The sequence below is a fragment of the Pollicipes pollicipes genome, unplaced genomic scaffold (genome assembly GCF_011947565.3).
Source record: "Pollicipes pollicipes isolate AB1234 unplaced genomic scaffold, Ppol_2.1 Scaffold_2555;HRSCAF=2994_pilon_pilon_pilon, whole genome shotgun sequence".
Lineage (NCBI taxonomy): Eukaryota > Metazoa > Arthropoda > Thecostraca > Pollicipedomorpha > Pollicipedidae > Pollicipes > Pollicipes pollicipes.
Window position 1 is genome coordinate 31,715,045 of NW_023596136.1, and position 15,311 is coordinate 31,730,355.

Below are 15,311 nucleotides of genomic sequence, written 5' to 3' on the forward strand. Positions count from 1 at the left end.
ATATTTTGCGGTGGGGATGGTCTTCGGTTCATATCACCTCTTTGTTTAAGCCACGCACACACACACACACACACACACACACACACACACACACACACACACACACACACACACACACACACACACACACACACACACACACACACACACACACACACACACACACACACACACACACACACACACAACACACACACACACACACACACACACACACACACACACACCACACACACACACACACACACACACACCACACACACACACACACACACACACACCACACACACACACACACACACACCACACACACCACCACACCACACACACACACACACACCACACACACACACACACACACACACACACCACACACACACACACACACACACACACGGGAAGATATTTACTTATCTCGCCCACGAAGTCATGGGATCCTTTTCATCCAAGTTGCAAAAGCATAGGACCCTGGCAAAAGAACGCCCATTGTTGCGGGCTACAATCCGCACACACCGAGTCCACCAGATGCAAGAGGCCCGAACATCAGTCTGATTCGGTCCGGGTCTCATTCTCCCGATATAAAACAGGGTAAGTTCATCTGCGTTACGCCCATTGCTTTACTGTCAGGAACCGGTCTCACTAATCCAGACAAAGATGTTCGCTACCGCGTTGTGATTCTATCTCGTGCTGTTGCATATGATGAAAAAAGTTGGTTCCAGAAATTCCAGAAATAATTTCCAGAAATAACGACCCTAAATTAGCTCTCAACAAATGTTTTGTAATTTATGCAGGACTCTAACACGAATCACGTTTTGTGCTGTGTAATATAAGAGGTTATACATTTTTCCAAGCTATTACGGAGATAGGACTTGTAATCGAATAAGCTATAATTGCGCTGTAAATAAGCATGTGAATACAACCAAGCACCTTAAACTTACGAATAAATATTTAAGAACGCCACTTCATACTTGCTTCGATATCTTCAAATGTGGAACATTATCTTCATGGGATATAACGTGCGAGGTAATTTGAACCACTGAGATGTCAAAAAATAAGTGAGTTCGAGACACGAAATTCGCAGGTTAGGTAGGCATGTATGCGAAATACTCTATGACGAATTTTGAAGCTCTTAGATAATAAATCTGGGGGTCAAATAAGGTCAAGCAAGGGAAAACTCCAAATCGGTGTGTGGATTGCCCTCAGACCTCATCATGCAGCCACTTTGACGTGATACCTCTTGTAAGCTAAAGCGTGCTCGTACTCATCTCAGATCAGTGGCCATAACAGCGACCAGCGGCCTTGGGAAGATCTTGATGATAAACGACCACGAGACTAGTTTCGTTATTTCATTTAAATGAGAGTAACAGATCACCGCCGGCGGGATGCTCCTTAAAACAACAGGTTGACGGGGTCATTTAGGTCACTGACCTATGACCTTCATTGAGTCCAATTACGATGTCTGCCATCGTAACTGCAATCAAAAAATTCGAAATTATTGTCAAAAGCTTTCTTGTAAAGCAAGTTCTCTAGAACAAAGCGGCTTGGTGTTAACCTCGGTCTGACATACATTCATGACCCAAGGTCAGTGGAAGAAGAGGCAATGATAAAATAATTTGTCTTATTGTCTAAGTAACTATCTCATTGACGCATGCAAGAGATGCATTGTTTTGTGTAATATTCCGTGATAACATCACATTGAACGATTCCCAAGGAACTGCCTTCGCGAACAGCCATAGTCCGACTTTGACCTGCCATGGGTCAGCAGTCTTACAAGATACACCAAACTGTTTATACCCAAATATAAGCAATTCAGCGGACTACAGCTATGCCAAGTTGTGTGCTGCCGCGCCGCCACTTTCGAAAGATATTGTGGGAAAAAACCCGGAGGGGCTTCGAACTGTTCCCACCTCTATCCGAGAATATGTAAGATGGAAACAACATATCATTACTGACCGTATATATTTCCAAATAAATATGCAACAAAACTTCACGAACACCCGCGACAAAAAGGACAAGGACAAAACGTTTAGACTCACGGGATGCAAACCATCACACATGAATAGCAGGCTACCCTGCTTCAAGATAAAAAGGTTATGATTTAAGTGCAAACAAAAATAAAAACCGAAGTAATTTTTCACGTCAACAACATTCAGCAGACTTCTTGCATGATATACCAATAGCTGTCGTCTCCGTGGCTGCAGTGTTCCTCTTCGCTAATCATTTGTACACAGACCTGCTGTTTCCTGCAATCTTAATAAACGGGCCTGTAGGCGGGTTTGTGGTAAGCCGGAGCAGGGGAGTAGGCGGGCTTGTAGGCGGAGCGGTGATGCACAGGCGCAGCAGCGTAGGTGGCCTTGTGGACGGGCCGATAGGCGGGCTTGTGGGCGGGCTGGGCGTGGTAAGCTGCGGGCTGGGCGTAGCCCTCGTACGTGACGTCAGCATTGTAGCCGCCGTAGTGGTCGGCGTAGTACTTGACATGCTGAGTGCGGCCGTCGGGCAGCACGACGCTGTACTGGCCCTCCACGTTGTCGTCGTTGCTATGCTCCGTCTTGGAGAACTGGGCGCCGTAGTGCGAGTCGTGCACGGCGTAGTCGTAGGCGTACCTGGACAAGACAACATAGGGATGATACCTTTGCGATCATTTGATTGCGGTAGGATTGCCATGACATTTGTATTCGGCTGAACGGACTGCGTTTTTGTCAACACTGACAACAAACCTGATATGAGTGATTAAACCGATATTAATTTGAGTGATATGATATTATATGAGTGAGCGTATGAGTGAGCAAATGATATGATATTACTGATTAATCTGTCATTAACGGGCCTCTTGATGTGCTGCATTCTTCCAAACTTTTATAAGAATGATTACAAGCGGAATCGCCAGTGCATGTGCGAAACCTACATCAGGGGAGCACCACTTACGGCCGCTTCTCGTGGTAGTCCTGCTGATGGCCGTAGCCATTGCCGTGCTGGGGCGCGGCCGCGGCCGTGGTGGCGATGGCGAGGATCAGCATAAACTGCAAGCAGCGGCACGACCAGACGCGTTACAAGCTATTTACGCTGTTAAAGGCGCTTGCAACCAGTTGTCAAGATAAAATGGGTCAGTAACAAGTGACTCCACGCTCTCCTACGAATATATCTACCGAGGCACAACCTTTATGGTTGACGGTGGAGAAGTGTGGAAACGGTCTCGTGCTAAGTCACCCATCCTTTTTGGCTGAGCATGCATTTCAATTTCATTTCAATCTATGGTAATAGACAAGGTATGCGTGGGATAGTTTAACAAAAATACCGGACCAGAATATCGTTTGTCAAAGTTTTGCCTCTTCGGGTGGAACACCAACTCAGATTGTTTCAGTCTGTAAAGACCTAACAACTGACTTATCCCCAACGGCCAGTGCGGTAAACAGCACACATAAGCCACTTACTTTCATGTTAGCTGTGTGTTCTGCAGTGAACTGATCCCAGCTCCAAGTGTGCCCCGTTTTATACGGGGCAGCTGGTCGTTCAAGGTTGTGCCAGCTCATGGTCAGCAGTGTCAGACCGCGGAGTGGGGCCGGGTGGGGTGGGACCAGAAACACCGCCCCTGGCCCGACCTTGTCCGGTCCCGACCCTCGACTGATCCTGGCTGGGTGGCAGTACGTCCTGCATTGGTAGACACCGCTGCTGGCTCTTGCAAACAATCAATTTCTACTCCTTTCTTCCTGGAGAAGTTGAGTTCTGACATTTCTGGGACAAGATGACGCTGAGATTTGCTGGCTAAGGTGACAACACTGATTGTTTGGATCATGCCCCTATGTTTAGCTTGACGAGGTAAGACCGTGCGGTACAATTCATATCATTGATGGTGTATGGTGTTGCGATATTTAAAAGCATTTAGAAAGTAAAAATTATTCGTGTATACCGTGGTTCTTACCAACTGGTTGCCTTCTGTTGTCGAGTGTTGAATTGCGACCCGCCAAACACAGGTTGGTGCGACATTAGTATAAACCGCTGCATTCCTTCTTATACATCACCTTGTGGCATCTCCACTCATATTGGCAGACGGTTCATTAATGAAGATGGTGCGACGGAAGCTGGCTAAAGACTTTCTCTGAACCTCCGGGCTCATGGAAAACTACTTATATGATCCAGACTGAAAACCTCCGACATGGCGTCGAAAGTAAAGCTAAGTGCATATACCTACCGCGAAGGAGAAAACCCCGGTAATGATAGAAAAGAGGTAAAAATACGAGTAAAAATAAGTAAAAGTACGATTTCTGACGTCATCTTAATTCGGTGAGCCTTCAACCAATGTAATGCGTGCAGTGCAGCTTTCGGACACGAGTCACGTTTTGTGCCATGGCATACATGAATTTAACAGTGGTACGAGTAATGACGGAAGAAAGGCTGAGATTGGAAGAATTTACGTTAATCAATTTTTACTTTATCGTAATGGTGCTCTTATCGAATATATGAATCCAAGTAAGCAATATAAAATAAGGGGCAAATATGGAAAAACACCAAGAAAATGGGTCAAACTCAAAGAGAATGTTTCATATCTGAAAAATTGAAACAAGCATGACGTATGATGAACTAAGCTTACTTATAACTGTTGGTATACTTTTAGGTGGAAGAGACAGTTCTAAACAACACAGTTTCTCTGTTCACTAAAAATGCTCTTTACTACGTCATTGCTCGATTACAACATCGTATCTTGCACAACATGGGTTGATAGCCAACAGACGACTGCAATATCGGGATATGGTGCTCAAGAACCCTGCGTCTTAACGACTCGACAGTTACATTCTTCTTCTCCTCGATCACTGCATGACCACTGGAATGGAAAAATTGATTTTTATTGAATAAATAGATATGCTGTTTTGTAAAGATGCTCCTCATTCGTGCAATGTTAGATTACGTCATCGTACATTGCACAACATAGATTGATAGCCAACTGACGCCAGCTACATCTTGGAATCGTGCTCACGAGCGCAACGCCTTAACGACTCGACAGTTATTGTCTTCTCAGCATTGATCACGGCATGAGCGCTGAATTGGAAGTTTTTCAGTGGCATTATTATGGTGTGTTAGATGCCCGGGTGACATTGGAATAGTCTTCTTCAAAAAATCTGCACATTTCGCGGGCATGCGGCTCAGAGCCCAGCAGAAGAGAAGAGCAGAGCTGTGAACTGCATCAAATGATCTAGAAGATGGCAAGTTCAGGTGAAAACTGCAAGCAAATGTGGAACACTCCCTTTCACTTAACATGGTCATAACCGAGTGTGCGATTGCAAGTGAAGAATATAAAATCACAACAAATGTAGTGAAATAAGCTGACATATAACCATTGGTGTGGTTTAAAGAGGAAAAGACAGCCCTAGATCATGAAATTTCTCGATTTATTAAATGTGCACCTCACCACGTCATTGCTTGATTGCACCACGGAAAGTCTGTATGACAGCATTCATCTGTAGGTTTTCAATCTTCCGAGAGATGGCAGCACGGGCTGATAGTGTTCGCTTGTGAAAACATCGTGACGTGCTCGTGTTTTGGCACTTTCTTGTAGTGTTCTTGAGTATTCATATCAGAGCTTGACATGTTTTCTTGGACTCACATGCTCGGTTATAGCGGTTATGGCGTTATTCTGAAGTATTCCGATTACAACTTTTTTCGTATGATCAAAGAAGTACGTTTAACTTCTTGTAAGATGCAGCATACAACGGAATTTGTGTTGAAATCTGAGATAGCTTGCAAAACATTGGTTTACAGCCAATTGACATCTACATTATCTGGATATCGCGTTCGCGGACGTCAGATATGGACGACATGATGTTTTTTTGCGGTGGACGCCGCATGGTCTGTGGAATGGTGGGATTTTAATGACGCTATTATGACGTTTTGGATGCGTGGGTGACATTGAAATAGCCTCCCTGAAATAGTCAGCACATTTACGGGCATGTAGGTCAGAATCCAGAACAGTTTAGGTCTCAAGAAGGACAGGGCTGTGAACTGCACCGAATGATGTTCAAGACACCAATTTCTGCTAAACACCCTATACAAATGTAGAACACTTCTTGTAACTTAATGCCGTCATAGCCAAACGTGTGATTGCAAGTGAAGAATAAAAAATTACGGACAAATATGCAAGAACACCACCAGAAAGGACAAAACACGAGCACGTGACGATCTTCAGCCCCGCAAACACACTCTAGTAACACGCCTCCACCTCTCGGTAAGTTTAAGTCTTTCAAGTGAGTCTGGCGGTCTTCTTCTGTTTCAATTCTTACACGGCCATTCTTGCAGCCACTCTGACGTGATAAAGACGTACCATGGCGCAATTAGACGGTGACGTATTGAGCAATATAGTTAGTAAATGGTGAAATTGTGCTGTCTTGAGCAGTCCTTAACATCTGAAAGCAAACCAGTCGTGAACATAATAAGTGAGCGTATTTCATCATCTCTAACGCTTGACAGATTAACTGCCAGACTGATCGTGTCGGCGTTGCTCCTGTAGCAGACGGGCTCACTGGAGTGGTTTAGCATCTGCCATCGTTCTTGATCTTCAGGCTGCATATTTTGGTGTCACTCCTCTCACACACCATATTCACACAAAGCTCATAGAGTTCACGCTCATCCGAAAGCCCATAGAGCTGCAGTCCATATAGGTCAGGACATCAGTGATTCACTCTGCGTGGCTTGAATGGCATGACACTTTTTCACTAAACGTGGTACATGTAGCCTGTGAGCATGTATTCAACAATAAATATTCCACAAATCTGTTCGAATATCCAGAGAAGACAAGACGAGGGACAACACATTTCAATTCACGCGACGTTGGAAAAAACATGGATATGCACGTCTGTACAACTAGTTTGCCTGCTGCTACATGATGAAAGACATGATAATCGAGGTGCAAATAAGAAAACAAATCACAAATTTGTTTCGTTGTCCATTGCCACCTCCGACGCTGCGATGTTCCTGTTCGCTGATCATTTGTACGCAGACCTGTTGTTTCCTGGACCATCTTTAATAAACGGGCCTGTAGGCGGGCTTGTGGTAAGCCGGAGCAGGGGAGTAGGCGGGCTTGTAGGCGGAGCGGTGATGCACAGGCGCAGCAGCGTAGGTGGCCTTGTGGACGGGCCGATAGGCGGGCTTGTGGGCGGGCTGGGCGTGGTAAGCTGCGGGCTGGGCGTAGCCCTCGTACGTGACGTCAGCGTTGTAGCCGCCGTAGTGGTCGGCGTAGTACTTGACGTGCTGAGTGCGGCCGTCGGGCAGCACGACGCTGTACTGGCCCTCCACGTTGTTGCCGTTGCTATGCTCCGTCTTGGAGAACTGGGCGCCGTAGTGCGGGTCGTGCACGGCGTAGTCGTAGGCGTACCTGGAGAACAAAGCACAGGGATGATAACTTTGCGATCATTTGATTGCGCTAGGATTGCTGTGACGTTTGTATTCGGTTGAAGGCACTGCCTTTCGGTCAGCACTAATAATAAACCCCATATGACTGATAACAAATTTGCCACCAAACGAGTCTCTTCATGTGCTGCACTGACAATTTTTACGAGAATGATTACAAGCGGTATCGCCAGTGTATGTGCGAAACCTAAATCAGGGGAGCACCACTTACGGCCGCTTCTCGTGGTAGTCCTGCTGATGGCCGTAGCCATTGCCGTGCTGGGGCGCGGCCGCGGCCGTGGCGGCGATGGCGAGGATCAGCAGAAACTGCAAGCAGCGGCACGACCAGACGCGTTACAAGCTATTTACGCTGTTATAGGCCTTGCAACCAGTTGTCAAGATAGCATGAGTCAGTAACAAATGACTCCACGCTCTCCTACGAATATGTTTGCCGAGACACAACCTTTATCCTTGACGCTCGATAAATGTAGAAACTGGTCTCGTGCTAAGTCACCCATCCTTTTTGGCCGAGCATGCGTTTCAATAGCATTTCAATCTATGGTGATAGGCAAGGTATGCGTGCGATAGTTCAACAAAAATGCCGGACCAGAATATTGTTGATCAAAGTTTTGCCTCTTCGGGTGGAGCACCGACTCAGATTGCTTCAGTCCCTAAAGACCTAACAACTGACTTTTCCCAGCAGCAAATGCGCTAAACCGCACACAGAAGGCGCTTACTTTCATGTTGGCTGCGTGTTCAGCAGTGAACTGATCTCAGCTCCCAGGTGTGCCCCGTTTTATACGGGCCAGCTGGTCGTTCAAGGTTGTGCCGGCTCATGGTCAGCAGTCAAACCGCGGAGTGGGCCGGGGTGGGGTGGGACCAGGAACACCGCCACTGGCCTGACCGTGTCCAATCACGACCCTGGATTGATCCTGCGTGGGTGGCCGCACGTCCTACATTGGTAGGGACCACTGCTGGCTGTTGCACACAATACAATTCTATATTTTTCCCTGGAGAAGCTGGGTTCTGATATTTCTGACACAATATATGCTGAAACTTGCTGCCCGTTCAGACAAAACTCATTGTTTCGATCTTGCCGGTATTTTAGCTCGACGAGGTAAAACCGCGCGACGCAGTTCTGATCGCCCATAATGTACGGTACATACGACATCTATAAGCGTTTAGAAGCAAAACCCAAATCGTACGTTTCGTGGTTAACAAATACTTTCAACTACTTTCCTTCCGTTGTCGTCGAATGTTGGATTGCGAGCAACCAAAGACAGGCTAGTACAACGTCAGTATGTACTGCCACATTCAGTCTTATACATTTTCATATGACATCACCACTCACCTTGGCAGACATTTTATGAATAAACAGTATGCCACGGAAGTTTGCTGAGATCTTTCTCTGAACCTTCGAGCTCATCGGTTCAGACATTGATATTACCTATACGATCCAAACTGAAAGCTCCCGACATGCCCGGACGTGCGTATACGTTCGCGAGGGAGAAGAGCCCGGTGGTGATGTAAGATAGGTAAAAATACGAGTAAAAATGGGTAAAGGTGCGATTTCTGACATCAGCGGAATTAAGTGGACCCCGAACAAGTGAAATGCGTGCATGTTCAACTTTCGGACACGAATCACGTTTTGCACCATGGCATGCATGAATTTAGCAGTGGTACGAGTAATGGTCCAAATACGGCTGAGAATGGAATAACTTGTGTTAATAACTTATCAATTTAACGTAATAGTGCCCTAACCGAGTATATGAATGTAGCGAAGCGATACCAAATCAGGGACAAATACGGAAGAACACTGTGAAAGGGGGCCAAACTCAGTTGGAATGCATCGCATTTGAAGGCTTTGAAGCAAAAACCAGATATGATGAAACTAGCTCACTTGTCATTGTTAATATACTTTCAAGAGGAAAAGGCTGCCCCAGACAATGCAATTTCTCTTTTAAGTGAATATGTTTCTCAACACATCATTGTTCAGTTACGTCATCGTGCAGTGCACAACATGAATTGATAGCCAAATGACCGCCGGTGTATCTGGAAATCGTGCTCACGAAAGTCACATCTAAACGACAATTACATTATTATCAGCCTTTATCACGGCATGACCACTGAAATAGCGGAGCTTTAATGACCTTATTTTACGGCGTCTTAGAAGCTCGGGCTGCATTGAAATGGTCTCCCCGAAAAACTCCGCACATTCTCGCAGGCATGTAGCTCAGAAACAAGCAGAGTAGAAGAGCAGGGCTGTGAATTACATGAAAGGCTATCCAAGATCGCGAGTTCAGCTAAAACCGCAAGCAAATGTAGATCACTCTCTTTTATCTCACATGGTCATAACCGAGTGTGTAGTTGCAAGTGAAGAATGTAAAATCACGAAAAATGTGATGAAATAAGCTAACTTATAACTATCAGTGTACCTTTAAGAGGAAAAGACTGCCCTAGATCATGAAAAAATCCAGTTAATAAATGTGCTCCTCATCAAGCATTGTTTGATTGCACCACGAAACGTTTGTATGACAGCATTTACTTGCAGCATTTCAATCGCCCGAGAGATGGCAGTACGGGCTGAGAGTGTTCTCTGAGAAAGCATCGTGACGTGCTCTTGTTTCGGCCCTTTCTTGTACCGCTCTTGGATATTCATCTGGGAGCTTAACATGCGTTCTTGTCCTCAAACACTCGGTCATATTGTTGTTCTTAAGAAGGAAGTCGGATTTAAACTCTTTCCATATTATCTAGGAGGCATGTTTAACTTCCTGTATTATGCAGCACACAACAGAATTCGTGGAAAGATCTGAGAGGGCTTCCACAACATTGGTTGATAGCCAATTGAAAGCTGCCTCATCTGGTGATTGTGTTCAATGACACCAGATATGAACGCATCGATATGTTTTTACCTTGAACGCCACATAGCCAGTGGAATGGCGGGATTTGAATGGCGTTTTATGGCGTTTGGACGCCTGGGTGGCATTGAAATCGCGTCCGTGAAATAGTCAGCACATTTTTACGGGAGTGTAGCTAAGAAACCAGAACAGTTAAGGCCTTAAGAAGGGGTGGACAGTGGACTCCACCGAATGATTTTCAGGACGGCAATTTCTGTTAAAAAAAACAGAAATGTGAAACACTTCCTTTGACTTGGCGTCGTCATAACTGAGATCAACTGCAACACTCCAGTAACACACCGCCACCTCTCGGTAAGTTTAAGTCTCTCAAGTTAGTCACCGGCCTTCTTCTGTTTCAATTCTGACACGGCCATTCTTGCAGCCACTCTGACGTGATGAAGGCTTACCATGACGCTATTAGACAGTGACTTATTGAGCAATAAAGCTACTAAATGGTGAAATTGTGTTGTCTTGAGCAGTCTTTAACACCTGAATGCAATCCAGTTGAGAACTTAATAAGTGAGCGTAATTCATCATCTTTAACGCTTGAGAGATTGGCTGCCAGACTGACCGTGACACCATTGCCACTGTAGCAGACGGGCTAACTGAAGTGGTTTAGCGTCTGCCATCGCTCTTGATCTTCGGGCTGCATATTTTGGTGTCACTCCTCTCACACACCATATTCATACAAAGCTCATAGAGTCCCCTCTGATACGAAAGCCCATAGAGCTGGAGTCCAAATAGGACAAGCCATCAGTGCTTCTGGTTGAACTGTGTTCTCTTGAGCAGTCTTGAACACCTAAATGCAAACTAGTCGTGAAATTAATAAGTGAGCGTATTTCATCATCCCTAACGCTTGAGAGATTAACTGCCAGACTGATCGTGTCAGCGTTGCTCCTGTAGCAGACGGGCTCACTGGAGTGGTTTAGCATCTGCCATCGCTCTTGATCTTCAGGCTGCATATTTTGGTGTCACTCCTCTCACACACCACATTCATACAAAGCTCATAGAGTTCACGCTGATCCGAAAGCCCATAGAGCTGCAGTCCATATAGGTCAGGACATGAGTGATTCACTCTGCGTGGCTTGAATGGCCTGACACTTTTTAACTAAACGCGGTACATGTAGCCTGTGAGCATGTATTCAAAAATAAATATTTCACAAATCTGTTCGAATATCCAGAGCAGACAAGACGAGGGACAACACATTTCAATTCACGGGACGTTGGAAGAAACATGGATATGCACGTCTGCATAATTAGTTTTCCTGCTGCTAATGATGAAAGACATGATAATCGAGGTGCAAATAAGAAAACAAATCACAAATTTGTTTTCGTTGTCCAGTGCAACATCCGTCGCTGCAGTTTTCCTGTTCGATGATCATTTGTACACAGACCTATTGTTTCCTGTGCTATCTTTAATAAACGGGCCTGTAGGCGGGCTTGTGGTATGCCGGAGCAGGGGAGTAGGCGGGCTTGTAGGCGGAGCGGTGATGCACAGGCGCAGCAGCGTAGGTGGCCTTGTGGACGGGCCGATAGGCGGGCTTGTGGGCGGGCTGGGCGTGGTAAGCTGCGGGCTGGGCGTAGCCCTCGTACGTGACGTCAGCGTTGTAGCCGCCGTAGTGGTCGGCGTAGTACTTGACGTGCTGGGTGCGGCCGTCGGGCAGCACGACGCTGTACTGGCCCTCCACGTTGTCGCCGTTGCTATGCTCCGTCTTGGAGAACTGGGCGCCGTAGTGCGGGTCGTGCACGGCGTAGTCGTAGGCGTACCTGGAGAACAAAGCACAGGGATGATAACTTTGTGATCATTTGATTGCGCTAGGATTGCTGTGACGTTTGTATTCGGTTGAACGCACTGCCTTTCGGTCAGCACTAATAATAAACTCCATATGACTAATAATAAATTTGCCACCAAACGAGTCTCTTCATGTGCTGCACTGATAATTTTTACGAGAATGATTACAAGCGGTATCGCCAGTGTATGTGCGAAACCTAAATCAGGGGAGCACCACTTACGGCCGCTTCTCGTGGTAGTCCTGCTGATGGCCGTAGCCATTGCCGTGCTGGGGCGCGGCCGCGGCCGTGGCGGCGATGGCGAGGATCAGCAGAAACTGCAAGCAGCGGCACGACCAGACGCGTTACAAGCTATTACGCTGTTATAGGCCTTGCAACCAGTTGTCAAGATAGCATGAGTCAGTAACAAATGACTCCACGCATCTCCTACGAATATGTTTGCCGAGACACAACCTTTATCCTTGACGCTCGATAAATGTAGAAACTGGTCTCGTGCTAAGTCACCCATCCTTTTTGGCCGAGCATGCGTTTCAATAGCATTTCAATCTATAGTGATAGGCAAGGTATGCGTGCGATAGTTCAACAAAAATGCCGGACCAGAATATTGTTGATCAAAGTTTTGCCTCTTCGGGTGGAGCACCGACTCAGATTGCTTCAGTCCCTAAAGACCTAACAACTGACTTTTCCCAGCAGCAAATGCGCTAAACCGCACACAGAAGGCGCTTACTTTCATGTTGGCTGCGTGTTCAGCAGTGAACTGATCTCAGCTCCCAGGTGTGCCCCGTTTTATACGGGCCAGCTGGTCGTTCAAGGTTGTGCCGGCTCATGGTCAGCAGTCAAACCGCGGAGTGGGGCCGGGGTGGGGTGGGACCAGAAACACCGCCACTGGCCTGACCGTGTCCAATCACGACCCTGGATTGATCCTGCGTGGGTGGCGGCACGTCCTACATTGGTAGGGACCACTGCTGGCTGTTGCACACCATAAAATCCTACATTTTTTCCTGGAAAAGCTGGGTTCTGATATTTCTGACACAATATATGCTGAAACGTGCTGCCCGTGGAGACAAAACTCATTGTTTCGATCTTGCCGGTATTTTAGCTCGACTAGGTAAAACCGCGCGACGCAGTTCTGATCGCCCATAATGTACGGTACATACGACATCTATAAGCGTTTAGAAACAAAACCCAAATCGTACGTTTCGTGGTTTGTATCAACTACTTTCCTTCTGTTGTCGTCGAATGTTGGATTGCGAGCAACCAAAGACAGGCTAGTAAAACGTCAGTATGTTACTGCTACATTCAGTCTTATACATTATCATGTGACATCACCACTCACCTTGGCAGACATTTTATGAATAAACAGTATGCCACGGAAGTTTGCTGAGATCTTTCTCTGAACCTTCGAGCTCATCGGTTCAGACATTGATATTACCTATACGATCCAAACTGAAAGCTCCCGACATGCCCGGACGTGCGTATACGTCCGCGAAGGAGAAGAGCCCGATGGTGATGTAAGATAGGTAAAAATACGAGTAAAAATGGGTAAAGGTGCGTTTTCTGACATCAACGGAATTACGTGGACCCCGAACAAATGTAATGCGTGCATGTTCAACTTTCGGACACGAATCACGTTTTGCACCATGGCATGCATGAATTTAGCAGTGGCACGAGTAATGGCCCAAATAAGGCTGAGAATGGAATAACTTGTGTTAATAAATTATTAAGTTAACGCAATAGTGCCCTAACCGAGCATATGAATGTAACGAAGCGATACCAAATCAGGGACAAATACGGAAGAAAACACCGAGAAAAGGGGCCAAACACAGTTGGAATGCATCGCATTTGAAGGCTTTGAAGCAAAAACACAGATATGATGAAACTAGCTCATTTATCATTGTTAATATACTTTCAAGAGGAAAAAGGCTGCCCCAGACAATACAATTTCTCTTTTAAGTAAATATGTGTCTCAATACATCATTGTTCAGTTACGTCATCGTGCAGTGCACAACATGAATTGATAGCCAAATGACCGCCGGTGTATCTGGAAATCGTGCTCACGAAAGTCACATCTTAAAACGACAATTACATTATTATCAGCCTTTATCACGGCATGACCACTGAAATAGCGGAGCTTTAATGACCTTATTTTACGGCGTCTTAGAAGCTCGGGCTGCATTGAAATGGTCTCCCCGAAAAACTCCGCACATTCTCGCAGGCATGTAGCTCAGAAACAAGCAGAGTAGAAGAGCAGGGCTGTGAATTACATGAAAGGCTATCCAAGATCGCGAGTTCAGCTAAAACCGCAAGCAAATGTAGATCACTCTCTTTTATCTCACATGGTCATAACCGAGTGTGTAGTTGCAAGTGAAGAATGTAAAATCACGAAAAATGTGATGAAATAAGCTAACTTATAACTATCAGTGTACCTTTAAGGGGAAAAGACTGCCCTAGATCATGAAAAATCCAGTTAATAATGTGCTCCTCATCAAGCATTGTTTGATTGCACCACGAAACGTTTGTATGACAGCATTTACTTGCAGCATTTCAATCGCCCGGGAGATGGCAGCACGGGCTGAAAGTGTTCGTCTGAGAAAGTATCGTGACGTGCTCTTGTTTCGGCCCTTTCTTGTACCGCTCTTGGATATTCATCTGAGAGCTTAACATGCGTTCTTGTCCTCACACACTCGGTCATATTGTTGTTCTTAAGAAGGAAGTCCGATTTAAACTCTTTCCATATTATCTAGGAGGCATGTTTAACTTCCTGTATTATGCAGCACACAACAGAATAGTGGAAAGATCTGAGAGGGCTTCCACAACATTGGTTGATAGCCAATTGAAAGCTGCCTCATCTGGTGATGTGTTCGAATGACACCAGATATGAACGCATCGATATGTTCTTTACCTTGAACGCCGCATAGCCAGTGGAATGGCGGGATTTGAATGGCGTTTTATGGCGTTTGGACGCCTGGGTGGCATTGAAATCGCGTCCGTGAAATAGTCAGCACATTTTACGGAGTGTAGCTAAGAAACCAGAGCAGTTAAGGCCTTAAGAAGGACAGGACAGTGGACTCCACCGAATGATTTTCAGGACGGCAATTTCTGCTAAAAAAAAACAGAAATGTGAAACACTTCGTTTAGCTTGGCATCGTCATAACTGAGATCAACTGCAACACTCCAGTAACACACCGCCACTCTCGGTAAGTTTAAGTCTCTCAAGTTAGTCACCGGCCTTCTTCTGTTTCAATT

General features: G+C 45.9%; 1 protein-coding gene across 1 annotated transcript in view; it reads right to left on the minus strand.

Annotated features, from left to right (window-relative positions):
* The window catches only part of LOC119100330 (uncharacterized), an 11,395-nt gene extending 2,655 nt beyond the window's left edge, over window positions 1–8,740 (minus strand). The window contains exons 1-5 of the mRNA XM_037223436.1: window positions 8,729–8,740; window positions 7,610–7,704; window positions 7,264–7,363; window positions 2,926–3,020; window positions 2,441–2,603 (exon numbers count right to left, since the gene is read on the minus strand). Coding sequence (XP_037079331.1) covers window positions 2,441–2,603; window positions 2,926–3,020; window positions 7,264–7,363; window positions 7,610–7,704; window positions 8,729–8,740 — 465 coding nt within the window. The remainder of the gene's footprint in view (window positions 1–2,440; window positions 2,604–2,925; window positions 3,021–7,263; window positions 7,364–7,609; window positions 7,705–8,728) is intronic.
* Window positions 8,741–15,311: the final 6,571 nt, after the last annotated feature.